Raw genomic sequence first — 22639 nt, 5'->3', positions numbered from 1 at the left:
ATCACAACTGTATGTTTACAGAGAATACTGCAGATACTCAAAATGTATTCTTCGTTGGCATCTTTCTTTTTTTAGATTCTGAGGAGATTTTTGTGGGCTTCAAGGCACATTGACTTTGCATCAATAAGTAGAATATCGTTTCACTTGGCATGAATAAAAATACGCTTTGAAAGTCGGAAGCTGTTAAGACCCTTACGGTTGATACGACCCTCTACACCGTCTGGTTCAATGAAATCAACGAGGTTTGTCCACTGACTTCCTGTTGTGCGCGAGTCATCACTGTCTCCGTTAACGCAGAACGCGCGGGGGGGGATTTCTCTAATGAAGTGCCTCGAGGCCCCCTGTGTTTTGTTTTATTTTTGATTTCCTTCTTGCCCGCTCCGTCTCCTCCTTGGGCGTTGTGGGGGATTGTTCTGCTTCTGTGAGCTGACTGGCTGATCCAGAGAGAGTGGCGTGCCAGACACGGCTCACCATGTTCATCAGCGGGCAGAGCTTCCCCTTCATCTCCTGCTGCTGATGGACCCTCTATCAGTGGCCCGTAAAGGAGTGTGTGCGTTTTGTGTGTGTTTGTGTGAGAAAGAGTGTGTGAGTTTGTGTGCGTGAGAGTGTCTGTTTGTCAGTGTGTGGTATGAGTGAATCATAAACACTGGCTTCCGAGTACCACCAGCCATGGGAGATCCTCTCTATGAGCCTCATTGAAACGGCCAGCACCGTCAGCAGGGCAGAGCCGGCATGCAGAGGCAGGGCAGAGCCGGCATGCAGAGGCAGGGCAGAGCCGGCATGCAGAGGCAGGGCAGAGCCGGCATGCAGAGGCAGGGCAGAGCCGGCATGCAGAGGCAGGGCAGAGCCGGCATGCAGAGGCAGGGCAGAGCCGGCATGCAAGGGTGTTCATGAGCACGGATGACTTGATGCTTGGTGCTCCCTCTCCTAACAGCTCTGGATTCAATTTTCCAGTCCACCCCTGTGGCTTCTTCAAAGGAATCAATGACAATTTCAAGGTTGACGTGCTGCTCCTGTGAACCACTTCCTTAAATACTATACCTCATTACAGCATAATAGCCGGTGATGTGAGGCACAATATTGTCAGGGTGACGAAAAAAGGCATGCTGTGAAATTGAACATAACGGGATGCCTTCTAAATATGATCATGAAAATAAAAGAGAAGAACAAAAGTTTGAATTGAATCACAACGATTAGGTCCATAATATCCCCATTTTAAAAAAGCACCTCAAATAAACTCCTTTTGAGTCCAGGAAGGGCTGCTATACAAGCATTTGTTTGAAGACCTGCGGTTTATGTATTAGCATCCATCAGGGGTTCCCCAAGGTACTGTGTCATGGGCGGTGTTGTGTTGGCAGACAATAACCTGGTTTCCTCTCCTCTGTCTGACTAGAAGGTCAGACACAAGTTAGGATATTGCTAACATCGTTGCTATCAAAAGGGCAGACATAGATCAATACCCAATCAGACATGATGTGTGTGTGTGTCTGTGGCTGAGCGGTGAGGGACTCGGGCTAGTAATCCGAAGGTTGCCAGTTCGATTCCTGGTCATGGAAACTGACGTTGTGTCCCTGGGAAAGGCACTTCACCCTACTTGCCTCGGGGGAATGTCCCTGTACTTATGACTTATGCTAAATGTCTGTGAGGCTGTGAGGATGTGTGTGTGAGGATGTTTGTGTGTGTGTGTGTGTGTGTGTGTATACAACGAAAAGCTACTCCTTTCAAAACGCAGCTCTGCTCAACTTTATGCTCAATCACCCCTCCTCTGTGTGTGTTCAGTTACCTCAGCGCTGAACAGTGTTGTTCTGAGCTGTGCTCCACATGCTACAGGATGTCTAAGCAGACAACCACCAGATGGCTGAGCGGTTAGGGAATCGGGCTAGTAATCTGAAGGTTGCCAGTTCGATTCCCGGCCGTGCCAAATGACGTTGTGTCCTTGGGAAAGGCACTTCACCCAACTTGCCTCGGGGGAATGTCCCTGTACTTACTGTAAGTCGCTCTTGATAAGAGCGTCTGCTAAATGACTAAATGTAAAAAAAAAGACTAAATGTAAACTCACAGCGACTGCCTCTGATGCAACTCTGCTTGGGTCCTCAAACCCAGCAGCAAGTCGGCACGGTGTCTCTGGGGCCGCTGGTAGCTGGTCGGAGACTGCTCCACATCTCTCCATCCCTGCTTACAGTATTCTCTTGAACTTCGCCTTGACTTTTCAGATGTGTTTGTGCAACTACTAGCAAAATATTTAGCTAACATTACGAAATCACAGACTGACTTTAATGTGTGTGTGTGTGTGTGTGCGAGGCAAGTTGGGTGAAGTGCCTTGCCCAGGGACACAACGTCATTTGGCACGTGAACCGGCAACCTTCTGATTGGTAGCCCGATTCCCTAACCGCTCAGACACCCCAACTTCCCAACTACTCATTCTTCCATTCATTTCATCCTTTCATTATAAAAGGGGCATTCAGGACTTATCTGCTAGGATTGTACTCAGACAGGGAGAAAGGGCCACACATGCGTGGCAGTGGTGGCCTTCTGCTGATGTGGAAAGCAAAACAGTTTGGTGAGGAATTTATCTTAATCTTGTCCCCTTCTGAACTCTCTGGCATGGTTGAGCTGTGTGTTTTTAATTCTGTGTGGAATCAATAAGTTAAATCCATGAAGTGATTCATTCTTTCGGTTGCTGTGATTGGCTGCAGAGGAAGAGACTGTGTGAGGAAAACGCTGCTGTCAGCGAGAGCCTGGTTCTCTGGCCTGAAAGCCCTGACTTCACCACGCATAATCATGAGATACCCGGTCCACCGCCAGATTCACAACCTCTATCCTTAAACTAACGTGATAATTGAAAAACCTGAATAGCATTTGGCACTGGGATCTTTGCTTCACCCTAGGAGGAATCTGCATTCAATCCTATTTTCGGGCCAAGATTCTTTGATTAAGGTAGTCAATAAGGATTGTGGAGAAAGGGGACAAGCTTTCATAGCCTGCTCGGTTTAACTGATGCTTTGACAGGGCAGAAGTTTTCTTTCCGAAAGTCCGAAAAGCTTTTTGACTGCTGGAGGATCATTAACAATGAGACTCAAAAACGTTTGAAAGGTTAAAAATATATTTGCGATAAAATTGAAGAGTACTTTATGATGACTCTACTAAACTCTAGTGTACTCTGCTTTACTCTACTCTGTTATCTGCTGCTTCTCTGTTCTCCTCTCCCCTTTCCTCCTCTCCATTTTCACTGTGTAAAAAGTACGTACAATAAATTATTTTGTTGTACTTGGTGGTTGTAGCTCAACCAAGCCGTACCCTACCGCTGCCCATGGGTAGTAGCTCTATGTCTTGCGCATCGTCAAACTTGAAAAATACAGAGGTCCGAAAACTCTTTGTTAAAGTGAAATTGCAACATTAGGCGTTGATCAAAAGCCAGTTATTTTTGACCAGACTCAGAATGACACAATAGAGAATTTTGCATTAAATGTGTCTGCAAATATTTCGTTTTCAAATTCAAGGGAGATGAACAATGATCTGAATGATTTTAGCGAGTCCGTGTGGAGGGTTTTGCCATTCAAAGACAGGAAGTGGGCTGCCACCCGCTGTCAAAAAAAGACTTCTGTGCAGTCTGGCATCTCTGACCCCCAATTTTTCTGGACGTCAAATACACTTTTGATTCAAGCAGTTAAACTGTCCAGTGTTGGCTTTAGCGACAGAAGCACGCTAGATATCCACCCTCAATCGTTTTAGCTCCCTGCTGCTCTTGCTGTAACCACTGCACGTTTTTCTGTTCCTCGCCTTCTTATTCTTCTCTCGAAAGAAAGGACACAGCACTCTCTCTTTTATATTCAGGGGAATCAATTATGTGGCTCTGTGGCTGGTGTGACGGTGGTGTTTGTCCATGTTTGTATGTCCAGAGAGGTTCCATTTCAAGGAAGGCCCGAAGCACAAGAAGGAAACATGTGAACCATAGCTTTTTATATCTACAGTATTAAGGCATTGAGCTTTGACTTTGATTGTCGAAATGCGCTATCTTTATTTGTATGCAGTTCCGGATAAAAAGATAAACTGAAATAATAAAATGTAAGTGTAATGTAACTCTCTTTAGATGTGGTGATAGGTGCCAGTGAATTGTTGCTATTATGTCATTATGCATGAAGATTATGTCCTAGACAGTGCAGAGGTGAGAAGTTAAGATGACTGTCAGTCAGGATCAAGCCTGAATATGGTCTGAACTCCTCCTCATACACACACCCACACACACACACACAACTTTCCTGCAAATCCATAGGGACATTGAGCTCTTTAATTGATTTTGTCTCCTATAACAAGCCAGAATTGAACCCTGCCCGGTCTCCCCTCCCACTCAGTCAAAGGAGGGAGAACCAATCTAAAAATGTTCTCCCCTCTAGACAGTGGCTGTCATTCCCTATCAATTTTCGAAGCTCTGTTCCCAATTTCAGCCTAATCCAATTTCAGCTGCCTTGTGGCCACCGGACACTGACAGAATGCTGGACCTTTCAGACACTCACACTGAAGGTTTGAGAACCTTGCTGTTTCTAATGGGAGAGAGAGAGAGACATAGAGACGGAAATAGAGAGAGAGCATGAGGAAGGTAGGTGTAATAGGTGACAGAGAGAGAGACATGGATAAAAAAAGAGAGAGAACATGAACAAGAGAAGGGTAGTGGGTGACAGAGAGAGAGAAAGAGAAAGAAAGAGAGAGCGAACATGAGCAAGTGAAAGGTAATATTGTAGGGGATGAGAGTGAGAGAAAGAGAAAATTGTGTGTGTGTGTGTGTTCCTTGTGTGCTTCGTGTGGGATTCAGACATACTGTAGTAGGCAAGAGAAAGTGAGAGAGACTCTTGTATCGACAGCATATCAGAGAGCCAGCTCCAGAGACTGGGATAAGGGGCTCTCAGTGGTGCTATGGAAGAAGATCTACTCCTTGCAATGATTGAAGAGTCTGTGAGGAACTGCAGACAACCATCAACCATTCCCTCCTTCAATCATTTTGGTTTAAAATGGTGAGTGTAAAGGATGGCAGATTTCAAGGTTAGGCACTTGGAGGAACGTGACATTAATGACACGACATGAAAGAAATTTTAGAGCTTCAGATATTGCATGAAAGAGTGTTTGGGTGAAGCGTTCCTGGGCCCTTTATAAACCATTACAGTCTTTATTTTCTATTCAAGGAAATTCTTGGCTGAACAGATGTCCCTGTAGAGGTGTTGATATTTGAGGGAATTTTATTGCCAGTACTTGATCAGCCTCAACTGGTTTCAGTCTTATTTTTGATGTACATCGTCTGCTAGAGTCTGAAATAGTGGAATCGTTTGGCTACCTCGCCTGTATCAGTGCTCTAGTGAATCGTAGGCGATGGCACCCGCCATCTCCATAATTCACTGATCTCCACTGCATAGGAAGTGATGCGTAGTGGCCATTATGCAAATAGCCGCGTTTAAACAGCCAGGGATGGAGATTTTATTGACAGTTTCTATGAATCATGATAAGTAGTGAAAGATTCAGTTGAGGAACTGGGGATGACTGGGTGAAGGAATTGAAGGGGGTTAATGAATGCACATATTTAATACACAGGCTGCTTAAGTCAATTTACAGAATGTAGACGAATATCATTGGCCATTAAACTCAATTTGGTCCCTTTGGAACCTAAAAATTATATAATATGCCATTCAGAAAAACATTACACACAAATAATCAGCCTTGTCTGCCTTGAAGGCCCATTCCATTTCATCAACATAATTTGACATCTTTGGAGAAAAAAGTGAAATATCACAAATGTATTCAGACACACTTGTGGTGAATGGATCAGCAACATTTGGCCCAATAAACAGAACCTTTTGTTACAAAAAGGATTGTTGTCTGGTCACAAGCTTAGGGGTTTTGCTATGATCGGTTTGGTGTAGGCTATACGGCGCTGTGCAACATGTGGGTCAGGTTTGGAAGAAGCACAATAGCTACGGGCTTTAATGTGGGGCAAGTGAGCTGGAATCCTGTTATGCTAAATTTCATTAGCATTGCCCTAGTTTGCTGACTATCTAACTACAGTTTTGTTGGTACAGTAAGCTAGGTTAGCTTGTTTCTGGCTTTCTAACTCTCATTTGGCAGGCTGCAACAAAATTGTTGGCTGCATTAACCAGTGGGGAACAGGTGGCAGCAAGGACGCTAGCAGAAGATTCATTACCCCATGCCAGAGGAGGAAAGAGAGAGAAAGAGAGGGGAATGAAAGACAGAGGGAGGGAGAAAAGAGAGAGTGCAAGAGCGTCCAACCGTTAAATATTCCTCCCATTCCCCACTGTGGCACAAGTGCTGCCCTACAAACACTCACTGCTATTCCTTCATATTCATCCACACAACTTCAACCTGTGGAGGGCCTGGCTCTTTCAATGCTGACTGTCAAATAAAGAATGGAAGAGCACAGCAAGCTATTATTACTGCTTTTGAATCTGATGTGATTTCGAATAATGCCAATAGCGTTCAAAATCTATTCTATCGAGGTTTGAGAGGGGAATCGAGGAATCAATATTCACTAGAGGCATTGACAACGACAACAACTCCCCTTGTTCTATTGTGTCAGAGTCTTGCGTGACTGTCTGACTGACTGAATACTCATTAGCGATTTTAAATTAATGACTGCATGTGTTATTATTTATTTTTTCACATTTTTTCTCGCTTAAGGCTGTGTTCACAGTTCTGATTCAACTTGATTTTGCTCAAAGTTATTGACTGTAAACATGCCGTACGGTTTAGTTGAATTAGTCCTGCTAGAAGTCTGCCTGATTTGAACCCAATGTTGTGAGAGAAGTTCAAAATAACTCTTATGTTTCTTATTTTTGTAGCTTCATCAATAGCATGGTGTGCTCAGATATGAGGATACCATTTTACTGTGAAATACGTCCACATAGAAGATGCTTTTGTCCAAAGCAAAAGTGTTGGGGGGATTGACCCATGAACCTCTTGCTCTGCAGTCATGGTCTACCACAGAGCTCCAGGAAACCCATCTGCCAGTACTGTACTAGACATCAAATATACCTCTTCAAGATGAAGGAAGACCGAGCCCTAAGCACGCAGGCCCACTGATGGGAACCAGCAGATAGTTTTGTGCAGGAAAGTAAGAGCAGGAGAGATTGCACATATCAGGAAAGTCATTCGGGGTGTCATTTGTAAAGCAGAGCTGCTGTGCTTGTCTCTGGCCCAAAGGAAATATATAGACACTGACAAATAGGTAGCCATTTTCAAACAGACACACACACATAGATACACACGCAAACACACACACACTCACACACAGCTGCCGCCCTCATCTCTCTACCTTATCTGGAATATTTCAGTGTTGCGCTTCCTGTGCAGAGAACAGAGCCAGGAAAGACAGTATCATATCTGTTCTTTTGCCACCATCTCACCAACAACCACAGTAATGTAGTTAACCACAGCCTATTCTGACATATAATTTGGCCCTGTGTACCTATAACATGTCAGGAATACCCTATTCAAGAGGTAGGTAACTGCTTTGATTCGACTGGGTAACATTTTCACAGAAGGAAAAGGATTCTGTCTATATGAGACAGGTGGGGTGATACGAGAGAGTGAAAGTAATATAACCAGTCGTGTAACCTTGTATGTTTAGCCTAAAAGCTTTGTAGACCGAAATAAACCACATCTATACTAAACCATAGTGTACACAAGACATACATCTCTAGACTGTCATGATATCCTCCTTGATATTACTTGAAACCACCATTTTATTGAATCCTGAGCCACAGTGTTAAGTGCTGGCCAGTAATTGTTAGTCGAGATCTCCGGTCTGTTTGAAACAGATAAAGCTGATTTCCTTAGCTCGGCTGTTCCTTATTTATGACTGTATTGTCCTTCCCTGCCTCCCCGCAGTGGCTACTATAATGAATAAGTCATTTCAATTGAGTGCTTGACCATTATGGCATTTTTTAACACTGGTGAACAGTGTAGTGTGGTTTCTTGTTTCTCGAACGAGCCCCATTGCCTCTGGTTGTCCGATAGTTGCTCCAGTTCCCCTGTAAAATCTGCTTCTATTATCAGCTCCATTAAACACACCTCAGTGTAATGACACACACTCTGCTTGCCACCGGCTTCTCTCGACCCTGCTCCCAACACCCGCCTTTCTACATTACGCTCTACGTATCTGGCCTGCACTCTTATCCAGACCCAATTACATTTACTCGCTGAACTAAGATTTTGTGACTGAAAACAATGACGTAGTCCTAATGGAGGTGGGTAATCATGGAGCTGTTCAGAAGGTTAATTGGAATGCCACACGGAAAAGTGGCAAACGTGGAGGTAACTGAGATGAGGTGTTTAAATGATGTTGGGATTTTTATCTGTCGATGCTTACTGTACGTACAGTACGTCTACACAATATCGGACTGAATTTATTTACTTTTTTTCCTGTATTAAAGTAGCCTATTTGCGTAGTTGATTTTCTTGTTTTCAACACGTGAAGCTTTCTGTTTTTAGGAAAACCAATTTAGCAAACTTTTACCTGTAAATAACACCAAAATAATGTTTCCTTTTCTTAAACTGATGTGGAAGTTGTTTTTAGGCCGTAGTTAGAAGGCCAACACTAGGTTACATCCTTAGAGAGATGCAAACAGCTAATTACCAGCAATCTATAGTTAGTCCAATGTACTGTGCCAGACAATCAGCTTTTCAATACAACCACATCGTCTGTCTGGCTCCACTAAAAAGAGGATTGTTCAACACTTCATCAAACCCAAAGCAGAACCCTGAGTTCCCGTCTAATTTGCCAGTTATTCTCTAAATATTTTGGCAGTTGTGATTGTGTGTTTGTGTTTGATTTTCCCATTCATTGTTGACGATTTCAGTGTCAGACAGCGATATTGGAGTCTTGCGATGAGGAGCCTGTGATTTATGCTTGTCAGTTGGTAGAGCAGGAATACGAGACGAAGAGAAGCCGTTTTCTTCCAGTTTATCTTGTGCCCTGAGGAAGTTTGAAATTGAGTAGAATGAGTTGACTCATTATGCTATATATTACTCTGCAGACTCACAGCATATATTTTTGTCGGTATAAGAACCATTAGACGTATTTTTTGGACAGGTTTCCTTTTCGGGTTTAGCACTATTTTCGTCTTCTACAACTCTGTTGTTCAACTTATGGGCTATTATAGTGACAGGAATCTGCAAACAACCCAAAGACAGCAGTATCGAGCAGTATCAACAAGTCATTAAATTGTGCTGAATATATTTCTCACTTTCTCTGTGTCCCTCATTCTCCATTTCTTCTAATCTTCAGAGGTTGTTTGAAGAACCGTCATCAGTACATTTACATTTAGTCATTTAGCAGACGCTCTTATCCAGAGCGACTTACAGTGAATACAGGGACATTCCCCCGAGGCAAGCAGGGTGAAGTGCCTTGCCCAAGGACACAACGTCAGTTGGCATGACCGGGAATCGAACTGGCAACCTTCGGATTACTAGCCCGATTCCCTCACCGCTCAGCCACCTGACTCCCAGTAACAAACATAAATATAAAACCATCCTTCCTCTTATCTTTTTCTTCTCACCCCACTCAACACATGAAGCACAAACCATTTTCACAGCAAATGGCGTCGTAACATCCGTCCCCCTCCCTCCTTTCTTCTGACTCATGTTCCTTAATACAAACAGGCATTCATTTCACATACTAACTGTACCCCGAAAAACAAATGGATCCATTTGGAGACCGTTTATCCTTGACAGACTCCCATGGGCGCCATGTAAAAACGCAGTACTTAAATACGTGAAAGCAAATGCTACTGAGACCTCAAACAAAAGGCTCGCCACCAATTAACCATTGACTATTACGAAAAACAACCCAACTGTGTGTGAATTCACTTTTTCTTCTCACTTTCATTTCGGTAAAGTTTCATCTTTGCAGTTATTTGAAGAAGAAAAAAATACACGGCACGTAAAACATGAGAACAGATCTCTAAACGTTCCCTGCACCCCCTCTCCTCTCTCCCTCCCCAGTTCTCCTGCGCGAGGAGGTGGCCCAGCTGCAGGAGGAGGTGCACCTGTTGCGCCAGATGAAGGTCATGCTGAGCAAGGACCTGGAGGAGACCCAGGGAGGCTGCTCGGCCGACGTACTCTCTGCCACAGAGCTCCGCGTTCAGCTGGCCCAGAAGGAGCAGGAGCTGGACCGTGCCAAGGAGGCGCTGCAGGGTAGGGGAGCACACACACACCTGGGTCAGTCACCGTTCAGAGAGACGCTCGAGCGTTTGGGAACGCTTGATCTGTCTGACCCCCGTGCCTCGAGACCAGTGGATCGGCCACAGACGAAATTAGCAAACTTATTTTATGCCGTTTGTGTTCCGTTAGGCCTCTCTTTCTTGCCTAAACATTGATGTTCGTAACACCAAGCGTACCTCATTTACTGTACATTGCAACATTTTCAAGGGTTTGATCAATGTAATGAACTCCTGTCTAATTTACACACACACACACAAACATGCATTTTTTATATCTCGGTCTACAGACCAAACTCATCAGTCCCTCTCTCTGACATAACTGTCATCAAGCAACACTGAGTTGAGAGAAGCAGACAGTTATTCAGTTATGAATTATTAAATTTAATCAAAAGAAAATTATCTCCCACACAGAGTGGTTGTTGGTGGTGTACAGTGGAGGACAAAAACTTCATTCGCTATCAAATTAAAACATCAAGGGTTGTCATGGGATTTTGTTCCTGTGACTCTTTGCTTGTCACTTTGCCTACGCTGCTGAGATGATGAGAAGAAAAAGGAACAGAGGAATGTTGAACAGAGTCACGTCTCAAACTACCCCTGCTTCCTCCACTGTTTGTTTGACAGCAAGTCTTTTAAAATGAAAACCTCTAGACTTTTTATGACTCACAATCTTCCACAAAGGCCAAACGCTGGGCCAAAGCCGACAAACCCCTGCAGGGACGCAGAACGATCACAAGTTATGAAAGATAAATTTGGAGGGACTCTACAGCTTCCAGGAGTCTGGAGATGTTAAGAGAGGCAGACCTGCCCCTAAGATCAAGTTAGACCCCCTCGTGTGGGAGGACAACGGAAATTGCTAGTTGTCATCCTCAAATTAATATCAGTTTGTTTAGATTGTGTCAAGGGGGTAGCCTCCAGCGCTTACAAGAGAGGTGAGCTGATGTGGGAGTATAATGTTGTTGCTTCTCAATCTTGTGATATAGTAATCTTGTTATGTAGAAAGAGGAAATGATATCGGTCATAGAGTGAACTTAAAGGAGTATAGTGTTAAACACCTACTCTGCTTGCTTTCAGAAGTGAAAAGCCTCCACAAAGATTGGATGTTAATTTGTACTCTACAATCCAATAGCTAACACATATTGGCTCTAGAGCAGGTGTAATATATGGACTAGTATTTCCTTTTTCTATCAAGCCGGTAGTAGGATTTTGGACCCTGTTACACCAACACCATATTGGATCTCGATGTCAAACGATGGGCATCTTTCCCTGGCCTGCTTTCACTGCAAATGTGCTTTGTGTTGAGTCCTTGACATGGCGGGTGGCAGAGGGATGGTTCGCTAAAGTTAGCTGGCGTTAGCTCGTGTTAGCAAGCCCCCACAGAGTGGCCGCCGTTGGCAAGGGAGCCAGACATTTTGGCTCGGCCGGCTCTATTTTCTGTAGCATCCTAACAGGAACTCGAAACAAATCTGTCATCCTTTTTTTTTTTCTTGTTTTCTTGTTTGTGCTGTTGTTTTATCAGTTGTTTACCATGAATCCACGATGGAAATCTCTCTCATGGTGCATGCTAACAAGCAGTTGCCGAGATAATTATAGTGTGGATTTGTTTTGAAAGAGGAGAGCTAAATCCTGGAGAGTGAACCTGTGGGCCAATGAAGCACCAGGAGACTGACAACACTGAAACCATGGCAACCGCAGAACAAGGCACTGTTAAAGGAACAGCGACCTAGCCACATCAGGCTAATGCTCACCTAGCTGTACTGTCAGACCGTACTCTCATAAAAATGAACGGTAACGACAGTTAAAAGTCAGAGTGTCAGATTCTTCAACGCATCAAAGCAGATCAGTTAGTTTCTACAACTGTAACTTCTGTAACTTCTGTTCTAATATATTTTATTTTATTGTATATTTTATTTAATTCTAATTCGACTTAGTACTGCTAGTTTATGTACCCATAGTATGGATAGTCCACATATTTAAATTTTAGGTTCCTATATGTTTATTGTATGCACCTTCCTGCCAAAGCAAATTCCTTGTCTGTGCAAACTTTCATGGCGAATAAATCCCATTTGATTAAGTAACGTGAGCCTTGACGGAACTTCCATGCTTTCATCCAGCTTTAGTTTGATTGACAGTGGTTTCACGAAAGTAGCCAGGGAGAAAGACCCGCCTCGCCGAAGCCAATTGGCTAGAAAATGATTGCTGGAGTTTAATTGGCTGTAAAGTTGCTGGCTGCGCCAAAAAATAATAATTGACATTCCACCGACACTGAACTGTCTGTTTTGCTAAACACAGACTGCCTCATTAGGTAACACAACATGTTTATAGGGGACAACACTTTTTCACAGAAATTTTTTTACTTAAATTATACATTTATGAAGTTTAAGAGTTGATATTCAGTCATTCATTTCCCACAGTTTTGCTTTAACAGAATATTTGTTTGGACAAAAACGTTTTTTGTTTTAAGTATGTGCTTCTCATCTGGTGTCTATTAATGCAAAGTGCAACGAAAGTTTAATACAGTACCGAATAATCTCTGTTCTATTCTATTCTGTCACTCTCTCTCCCTCCACCACTCTCTCTCTGATTGTAGTATTCACTCTTTGTCTCCCTACTTACATTTACATTTAGTCATTTAGCAGACGCTCTTATCCAGAGCGACTTATAGTAAGTACAGGGACATTCCCCCGAGGCAAGTAGGGTGAAGTGCCTTGCCCAAGGACACAACATCATTTTGCACAGCCAAGAATTGAACCGGCAACCTTCTGATTACTAGCCCGATTTCCTAACCGCTCAGCCACATGACTCCCCCTCTCTCCCCCTCTCTCTCTCTCTCTCTGTCTGTGTCCCTCCATCTCTCTCTCTCTCTCTCTCTCTCTCTCCACCACGTATGCATGGCTGTAGTAGGCTCTGTCTTTCTTTCTCTCCATCCATCTCTCCCCCCCACCACCACCAGTGTGTATAGATGTAGTGCCACCCAGTCTGAGTCTGAGTCTCCATGCCCACTCCCTCGCCGTGTCAGGGCACCATGCTGTGAGCACTGTAATTGGGCTGCTTGCTAATTGCCACCTGCTCACAATTGCCAGGTTTGTTGTGATGCCCGTGGACACCAGCGCTGGCAGGCGTGGGCAGAGGAAGGCCAGAGTACAGATCAGGGGGTGTAGCCGGGGAGAGATGAACAAAGTGAGACGTATGCAATTATGCCTGTCTCAGGGTCACTGATAGTTACCCTGTCTTGTGTTCTTGCAGCAAGAAAGATAAATTATTTCTCGCATATAAAAAGACGACAAGGAAAGCAAACTAAACGATTAGCCAACAAACGGTTTGAAAATGGATCATTTCCAATGGACAAACTGTGAGAAATAGTCAGAATTATTCTATTGGATGCAAAGAATATGAGCCTTGTCCAGTCTTGTCCAGGTTTCTCTGGTGTCCAACTGTTTCTCGTTTAGCCACCAAACAAGTTTGGTTCAATTATTCAGTGATGTTTGGCCACGTAGACTGTTTTAATTAGCCATTTCCACAGTGCCCTAATGACTATCTCTCAGGAATTCCCTGTCATTGTAGGCAGAAATTAAAGTCTTGGACAGAATGTATATCATCAAAGCACAGTCTGGCTGGTGCGTTTGGTGCCTTTTCACGCTACAATGTTCACATAGAGCAGCCAGGCACTGTAGTCAGGGTCCCTTTCTCAGAATAATCACACACACACACACTTTGCAGTTACTCATAAAGTATCCATGCTCTCGTAACTGTCTGACCCGATCCCATTCAATTAATTTGAGGTTTTAGAGGTTTGAACAAATGAAGGGGCCTTTTTAGGAAGAGTCGAATTGGATTTCGTCATGGCGGAAATAGTCTTGCTGATGCGTTCCAAACCTCCGTAAGTGATTTATTATCTTTTGCTTCGGGTCGCCTTTTATCTCAAGAGATCATTTAGAAGGCCCGTTGTCTGTCATAACAGAAGAGTCTGTCTCCGGGGAGGTTTTGATTGAGATCACAGTGGCCCCCAGTGGTTGGCTGAGGTACCTTTGTCCAGCTGTCCAACCAAGAACGCAGCCAATCAGAATCCATCCAGAAACTGTAAGGGTGTGGTCTTTGTTAATGAGCTGACCTAATAAGCCCTGGGGCGTTCATTTGCAGCCCTTGCCATTATAGAGCATCGTTCTGTATGCAGACAGGCTGTAATGAGCTTGTGGGGTTGGGAAATGGTGGTCACTAATTCTGCGAAGGTCAGAATTTGAAGCTCCAAAGGAAGATGACACCACAGCTACATTTCAATCTGACTAGTTAATAAACATGCTGGATGGGGTTTCAAAGTGGCTTTTCTGCACAAAATGATACTGTTAGTCTATGGGCTACTCAGCATAATGTGAAATTTTTTATCTCTATCTGAAATGTCTTCATCAAAGACTGCTTCCCTCTCTGATTCTTCCACTGAACGGTCCATGCCCCTTTGCTTAACACACACACACACGCACTCATCTAAAGCCCAATTTATACTTAGGTCGCAGACACTTTTGAAAAGGTCGCCGACAGAAATGACATCACGGTCGACACTTTTAACCGTCACTTGGAAGTGAGAAATTTCTACTGGCGCTGATGTCGTCACATAGTGAAAAATTAAAATGGTCAGTTTCTCCGATTGATCACCTAGGCTACAAAGCGTTAACAATGCAACCATAGCTATGAATGTAACGGTAAAATGATTCTGTTTGTCACGCGAACCTTGAGCACAGGCGACTGTTTGCCGAAGTATAAATGCAGCAGCCTGAGCGACACTTTTTTTTTTTCGTCAGCGACCATTTCAAAAGTGTCGGCGACCTAAGTATAAATTAAGCTTGAGGCTTCCAAGACCACCCGTTAACAAGCAGCGTTTGATCCATTTTTAATGGTCTGGCGTGATCCCTGGTTGGGCCTGAGCAGGTGTCCCAGTGCTTGTCAGGGTCAACGGTTGTCCTGGGAGCTTGTGGATAATCGGTTCTCATCACGTCGTGTCAGAGCCGATGGCGTCCTCAGCTACCCTGAGGTACAACCAGTTGCTTCTTCATCCTACAGCCAGGTGCTTCTTCCTCCTACAGCCAATGGCGATCGAGCGTAAAACAATGACGTTCTCAACGGTGTTGAGTAAATAGTGGGTCAGATGGCTGAGCGGTTAGGGAATCGGGCTATTAATCAGAAGGTTGCCGGTCGGATTCCCGGCCGTGCTAAATAACGTTGTGTCCTTGGGCAAGGCACTTCACCCTACTTGCTTCTGGGGGAATGTCCCTGTACTTACTGTAAGTCGCTCTGGATAAGAGTGTCTGCTAAATGACTAAATGTAAATAGTGTTTCTTGGAGCATTTGCTATATTAGTTTGCTTGCTGTCCGTGTAGTTCTAGTGTTCAGGCATGGATAAGCTCTCTTGTTCTTTCACACCATTATATTTTAAGATGATACTGTAGGGGACTTACCCTTCTTCAATCCTGGTCTTTGGGGGCCCCTTACCCTGCGTGTTCTAGACGTTTCCCTTTTCAGACACACCTGGTCCAAATGAATAGGTCATTATCAAGCTCAACGGAAAACAATCTTTCATTTGAATCAGGTGCTGGAAGATGGGAACATCTAAAACATGCAGGAGACCCCGGGAACAAGGATTGAGAAAGGCCGGCCGGCCTAGACAATGAGTTCTACTGTGGAGTACATCAAGAAGTACATGGAGAGTCTCTGAGAAGTGGATCCACTCATTAGTATGAAGAACTTGCTCAGCTTGAAGAGAGCCCTAATGAGAGCCTGTCCCATCTCCAGTTCTGCAGCTTGTCTGAAACAAAGGGACCCTCAGTCTGAGAATGAAGCTCGCAGGGTTGAAACCAGTGCAGGTGTGTTTAGATTGCATTCAAGTACCTTCTTTGTCATGGGTGTTCAGGACGTCCTTGTTTTGGACGGTCTCCTCCGACTGTATTTTTTTAAACATTTATTTTTCTTGGTGGTATCGTATTTGCAATGTTGTGTGGGTTTTTCTTGAGTTATGGAGATTTTTCACAACTCTCCAACTCGCGTCAGATGGACGTTTTTATTGTTGTTGTCGAAGATATGATCCAGTAGATCATTTTCATGAATCCATAAAAATTAAGGAAAAGGATTCCAGAATTCAGCAAATATTAGAGATCATTTGACGGATGTATGTAAAATTTACTTTACTGTGCTTTCATCTATGTGAAATCAGCCTTCTAGATAAACATGGTTTCTACCAAAGCCATACCGGAATGGCCATACCGGAATACACTATAACACAGCGTGTCTAATTGTGTTCATTCCTGCTACTCCTCAAGTTCTTCAAGTGTGTTGAGTAAAAATAGCAACTTGTTATTGCGGAAGAGAGCAGTAAAAAACGAACTGACAACAACATCCCCTAAAACTCTCATTTCCACTTCATTTTCAAACACTCCTTAACATCTTAAGAACTCATATTCACCTGAACACCAAAAGAAGATGCTTACTCAAGAGCAACATGTTCTAATCAGGCATCTTCTTAGCTGTGCCACCAGCCTGTCACCTGGCGACCTCACCACTATTTTGGTTCAGAAAACAGGAAGTAGGAGCCACTCTAGTCATTGAGCCTCCCTTGGGAACACTATGTTCCACACACACACAGTCATGCACATGTACACACATGTACACACATACTCACTTACACACGTACACACACCCACACAAACGTACTTACTCTTACACACACACACACACACACGCTAATGAGCAAAGCCTCTCCACACAGCCGCTACCAACCCTCCAGTATCTGCACAGAGGAGGCAGAGGCTTTTAGAGCTGTCAGCTCACAAAACCATGGGAAAAAAACGCACATACAACAGCTGGGTTGGTTGAAGAGAGTGCGTTTCATGTGGTCTCAAACCACTTACGCGTGCAATGATGAGGCGCTGTTTAGCCGTGGCGGGTCAGGTCTCAGTCTGGGACGGCCTTTGTGGAGCAGTGGGTAGATGGCTGCCTGGATGTTGATGCCTTTGGTGTTTTGTATCCTCACAGCCCCTTGTGTCCAGAAGCTGAATCATACCTGGAATGACCTCAAGCACACACACACTGTGTACACAACACACAAACACACGCTCGCCTCCCTCCCCACAAACACACACACACTCTCAAAACTCCCATCTCTGCAAACAAACTGAGAGAAAAGAACAGGAAAGAGGTTTCTCACAGCGAGAACATCCATTAAGTTTCTCTGGCATCTTCTCGTCCTCCAACTTGTACACACATTAGCCTTCTTTCTGTCCCTTGGTGGTTTCCTGTCGGAGCGGGTAATGACTTGGGGAAGGCTGAGGTCTTGGACTGGCTCCCAGAGCCAGCCGAGAGTGGGAATCATTCATTTGGCTGTCAGAGGGGAAGACACGCACACAGTTCTGTCTCACCTGTCTGCCTTGATGTTCTCTGAGAGGTTTCCCATTCTCTCACATCTCTTCTACACCCAATAAAACGGTTGGTAAACAAGTTAGAAATGCACCCGGTGCACTCACATACTTTTTGTTTCAAACAATACCTGAATTCTATTTCTGCGTGTGAGAGAGTTGTGTTGCCACGCAGTGGCAGGTGGGCGATTCGGTGTGCATAAATTAGCTCCAGCTCAAAGGGGGCTTTAATACCACATCCTGTGGCAGGTGCTCGGGAACTTCCTGTCTCGGGCCAATGAGGGACTGTCTTTGTCCTTTGTGCTCTGTGTGAAGTTGGCTCGAACATCACTCTGGCAACGTGACACCCTCTCCTGGATAACAGGGTGAAAGAGTGGAAAGAGAGGAGGAGAGGGCAAAAAAAAAAGTGCCTGTGAAACTGCCCTTGGAATAGGCCTGCGCTGTCTATCAGAGCGGTGTCCCCCGATGCAGCTTGTGGATGTCGTTCAATTAACAAGTGTGTAATGGAAGTTAATTAATGAGTCGCAGCTGGAGACCGGGCTTGTGCAGGGAGAGAGAGGGGTGGAGGGAGGAGAGGAAGAGAAGAGGGAGAGCACAGTGGAAAGAGAGAGACGAGGAGAGCAGAAAGAGAGAGGATAGAGGTGGGTGAAGTTGAGCACGTTAGGGAAGAGGAAAGCAAAGTTTGTGAACGACTCCAAAGAGTAGAAGAGGTTAGGATGGATAAAGACGTGAGGAGGAGGAGGGAAAGAGAGAGAGGGGGGGGGGGGTAGAGATCAAGGGCAAAGAGTGTCAGGAAGTTAGACAAGGTAAGAAGTTGGGTTGACAAAACAAGTACGAGATGTCAGCCACTGACAACAGAAATACATATTTTAACGTTTGTGAACAGGACCGACATAAAAGCGAGAGGACGATGAATGAGAAAGGTGGTCCGTGTGGCTGTGCTGAACCCCAGTCAGCACGTGTGGGTCTAGTGTCGGAGAGAGGCTGCCTGCTCCCAGCCTCCACCCCACATGTGGGTCTAGTGTCGGAGAGAGGCTGCCTGCTCCCAGCCTCCACCCCACATGTGGGTCTAGTGTCGGAGAGAGGCTGCCTGCTCCCAGCCTCCACCCCACATGTGGGTCTAGTGTCGGAGAGAGGCTGCCTGCTCCCAGCCTCCACCCCACATGTGGGTCTAGTGTCGGAGAGAGGCTGCCTGCTCCCAGCCTCCACCCCACATGTGGGTCTAATGTCGGAGAGAGGCTGCCTGCTCCCAGCCTCCCGTGTCCACGGTGGACACGGGAGGCTGGCAGACTGACACCAGGGGTCGTCTCTAACTCACCTCTCTATCAAGAAGCTGTCACAGTGCATTAGGCTCCGGGAAACTGCAGCGTCCAAGTGATGTGTTTTACATACCGTCCTCGTTACAAGCCTGGACTGAGCTCTGACGACGGGATAGAATGGCTCATGTTTAAGGGTCGGCCTAGTTAGCATCCTCCAGTTGTGCTTCATGTTTTGGGTGCTCGCAATGTTTTGGGTGCTCGTTGTTATGATCAGTGACCTATGCTCTTTTGTAAAGCTCTCTCTTGGAAGTCGCTTTGGATAAAAGCGTCTGCTAAAAGCATAAATGTAATGTAAATGTAAATGTAAAAAGGGCTGTACAAATAAGATTTGATTCGATCTCTTGACCTTCTCTCCCCGGCCCATCTCCATAGCGATGAAGGCGGACCGCAAGCGTCTAAAGGTGGAGAAGGCCGACCTGGTCAACCAGATGCAGCAGCTGTATGCCACGCTGGAGAGCAGAGAGGAACAGCTACGAGACTTCATACGCAACTACGAACAGCACAGAAAAGTACGCCGCACTCTCACACAGCAAGGACACGCATCCACGCTCACGTACACACCTGGATAACATGTTTGTAAAATGTCACCGTTTTAGTGCGCGTGCCGTGTGGGCCTAGGCCTTACCGCAGATACCTGGGTTCAAATCCGTCCTTGGCCCTTTGCTGAGTGGGTTCCCTTCTCACTCTCACTCTCCCTGCCATTACTGTCACACTTCCCTTGCAAATTGTCCGTTAAAGCAGTGGTTCTTAACCCTGGTCCTCAGGGACCCCCTGTCCTGCATGTTTTAGATGTTTCTCTGTTCCAACACAGCTGATTCAAATGCACGTTTGTTACCAGGCTTCTACAGAGCTAGATAACGACCCATTTATTTGAATCAGGTGTGTTGGAGCAGGGAAACATCTAAAACATGCAGGACAGGGGTTCCCTGAGGACAGGGTTAAGAACCACTGTGTTAAAGCATGAAAAAATATACCTTAAAAAAAACAAAACAATCAAAAACAGACTGTGTGATGCTTGTGTAGTGTCCTGATCAGCCTCAGATCAGTACATCTAGAAAGGTATTTGGCTTGAGGTGAACATTCATTACTCTCGTCTGTCTCCTCCCCGCGCCAAGGAGAGCGAGGATGTGGTGAAGGCCCTGGCCAAGGAGAAGGACCAGCTGGAGAGGGAGAAATGGGACCTGAGGAGGCAGAGCAAAGAGGCCTCGGAGAACGCCAGCGCTCTGCACTCCCAGCTGGACCTGAAGGAAAACAGGATCAAGGAGCTGGAGGCCGAGCTGGCTATGGTGAGTCACACACACACAGACACACACACAGACACACACACACACAGACACACAAACACACAGACACAGACACACACACACAAATACTCACACACACACAGACACACACACACAGACACACAGACACACACACACACACACACAGACACACACAAATACTCACACACACACAGACACACAGACACACACACACAGACACACACACACAGACACACACACAGACAAACACGTACACATGCAAGCAAACAAAGAAGAAACAAGATATAGAAAAGGGCGAGGGGATTGCCAAAGTACACGGAGTTCCAAAGATGTACTGTAATAAAGATTCACCATTCAAGAGACCTGGTTGACCTTTGGTTCCCCGAAGCACTTACAAAAGGTCTTGTGTGTTGGAGGTGTGTGTGTAGCTGTCGATGTTTTTTTGTGTAGATGTGAGTGTATGTGCGTGTGTCTGTATGTAGGTGCTGGTGTGTTGGTGCTTCTGTGTGTGTGTGTGTGTGTGTGTGTGTAGGTGTGTGTGTATGTGTGTCCTATATCCACACCCATTCCCCACACTTTGTCTCCCCCTCAGATAAGTAACTGTGTGAGTCACAGAATGGAGTACCGGGTGTTTGATCGCCCCACGGATCGAGAGTTTGCGTCTAGGGTCACGGCGGTAAGAAACAGGCCCCGCTTGACCTACGACCTCTGACCCCTGGACCTGTACTAAGTTGTTGCCGGATCTCCCGAATGCAGACTTGACACTAACCCCCGTCAATATCTGAATGAATTTTCTGAAGGAATGATCCCCAGCCTTTGATTTGTGGATGATTTTATTTGAATGTCCTAATTGAACTTTGTCCTGATTTCTTGGGAGTAATTTGGGGATTTGTGGGAGGAATTCTGTGATTCTGAGTATCCGGAAGGAGAATTGGTGTGATGATTGCTATTGGAACGGCAACTATCGACTAACAGCATTGATTGTGTCGTCTTGTGTTCTAGTTTCAGTGGCTAGACTTTGTCGCTATCCTGCATGCCTGGGCTTCTAACAGGGATAATCCAGAATGTCGTTGGGATTAGTAGGTGGATGGTTGTGATGGTGGACGATGTTTAGTTCTGTTGATTGTGGAGCCTGCTGCCTGGCATGATGATTATGCAATATAGTCCATGTCCACTTTACTTCTGAACCTCTCTGCTTTTACAAACTCAGGGAGTCAGGTGGCTGAGCGGTTAGGGAGTCGGGCTAGTAATCTGAAGGTTGCCAGTTCGATTCCCAGCCGTGCCAAATGACGTTGTGTCCTTGGGCAAGGCACTTCACCCTACTTGCCTCAGGGGGAATGTCTCTGTACTTACTGTAAATCGCTCTGGATAAGAGCGTCTGCTAAATGACTAAATGTAAATGTAAACTCTCTCAAACACACATACACTCACATAGAGGCACATACATGCACGCACACACAACCACACACACAAAATTTCCACCTCTCCCACTTCTATGCTGCCAGAAAAGGACATGCTTTGTAGCAGCTGGAGTCATTAAACTTACGTAACAGCTTCATTACTCCGATCAGCTTCAGCTATTGTCTCTCTCTCTCTCAATCTCTCTTTCCCCCTCTCTCACTCTCTCTATGGTGGCATTTAACACCTCCTCCACCTATTCTGTCCATCGTTATGTTGTACATGAGCGATTCCAACACAACAGGAGACACAACAGGGAGAACATGGACACGGTTGCATTTTTCATGAGACAGATGGAACCCTGGAGAGAACACTCTCACTCAGAAAATCTATTGTAGTGGGATCCCCATTCAGACACACACACACACACACTGAGACATTTACAAGCACAAACACACACACAGGTACAAACGACTTGCAAATGTGTTCAAGAGAGATCAGCGATTATTGAATTTCTTCTTCCGTTAAAACGAGAGGTGGTCATTTGTTCACACGTGTACGTGTGTGTGTTTTTTCTCTCTTCTAAAGGCCAAACAGTCATTAGCAACCCTGACCAAGGACGTGCCCAAACGCCACTCTCTGGCCATGCCCACGGAAACCGTTGTCAACGGCAACAACCAGGAGTGGGTGATGCAAGCAGACCTGCCTCTCACGGCGGCCATCAGACAGAGTCAACAGACTCTGTACCACGTCCACACCGGACACCCCACAGACCGGCAGGGTATGAGGAGAGCACACACACATACACACACACACACACGCATACACACACACATACACACACACCAACACAGGCACACACACATTGAAACACACATATTGGCACACTCGCACACACTGTTTTGCATGACCTAACCCTTACACCAGTGGTTCTCAATCCTGGTGCTCGTGCCCCCCCCCCCCCCCCCCCCCCCCCCCCCCCCCCCCCGCCCTGCATGTTCTAGATGTTTCCCTGCTCCGACACACCTGGTTCAAAT

General features: G+C 45.4%; 1 protein-coding gene across 5 annotated transcripts in view; it reads left to right on the top strand.

The window, feature by feature from the left end:
* The window catches only part of kazna (kazrin, periplakin interacting protein a), a 96265-nt gene that overhangs the window by 62919 nt on the left and 10707 nt on the right, over positions 1–22639 (top strand). For 3 of the 5 annotated variants that reach the window (XM_067239549.1, XM_067239551.1, XM_067239552.1), the window contains 5 exons: positions 10006–10197; positions 19312–19448; positions 20055–20225; positions 20797–20880; positions 22191–22383. In XM_067239549.1, coding sequence (XP_067095650.1) covers positions 10006–10197; positions 19312–19448; positions 20055–20225; positions 20797–20880; positions 22191–22383 — 777 coding nt within the window. The remainder of the gene's footprint in view (positions 1–10005; positions 10198–19311; positions 19449–20054; positions 20226–20796; positions 20881–22190; positions 22384–22639) is intronic. The other 2 variants (XM_067239550.1, XM_067239554.1) reach the window with 1 other exon arrangement.

The sequence above is a fragment of the Osmerus mordax genome, chromosome 7 (genome assembly GCF_038355195.1).
Source record: "Osmerus mordax isolate fOsmMor3 chromosome 7, fOsmMor3.pri, whole genome shotgun sequence".
Taxonomy (NCBI): Eukaryota; Metazoa; Chordata; class Actinopteri; order Osmeriformes; family Osmeridae; genus Osmerus; species Osmerus mordax.
The sequence above is the reverse complement of the archived record's forward strand: the minus strand, read 5'-3'. Positions and strand labels throughout refer to the sequence as shown.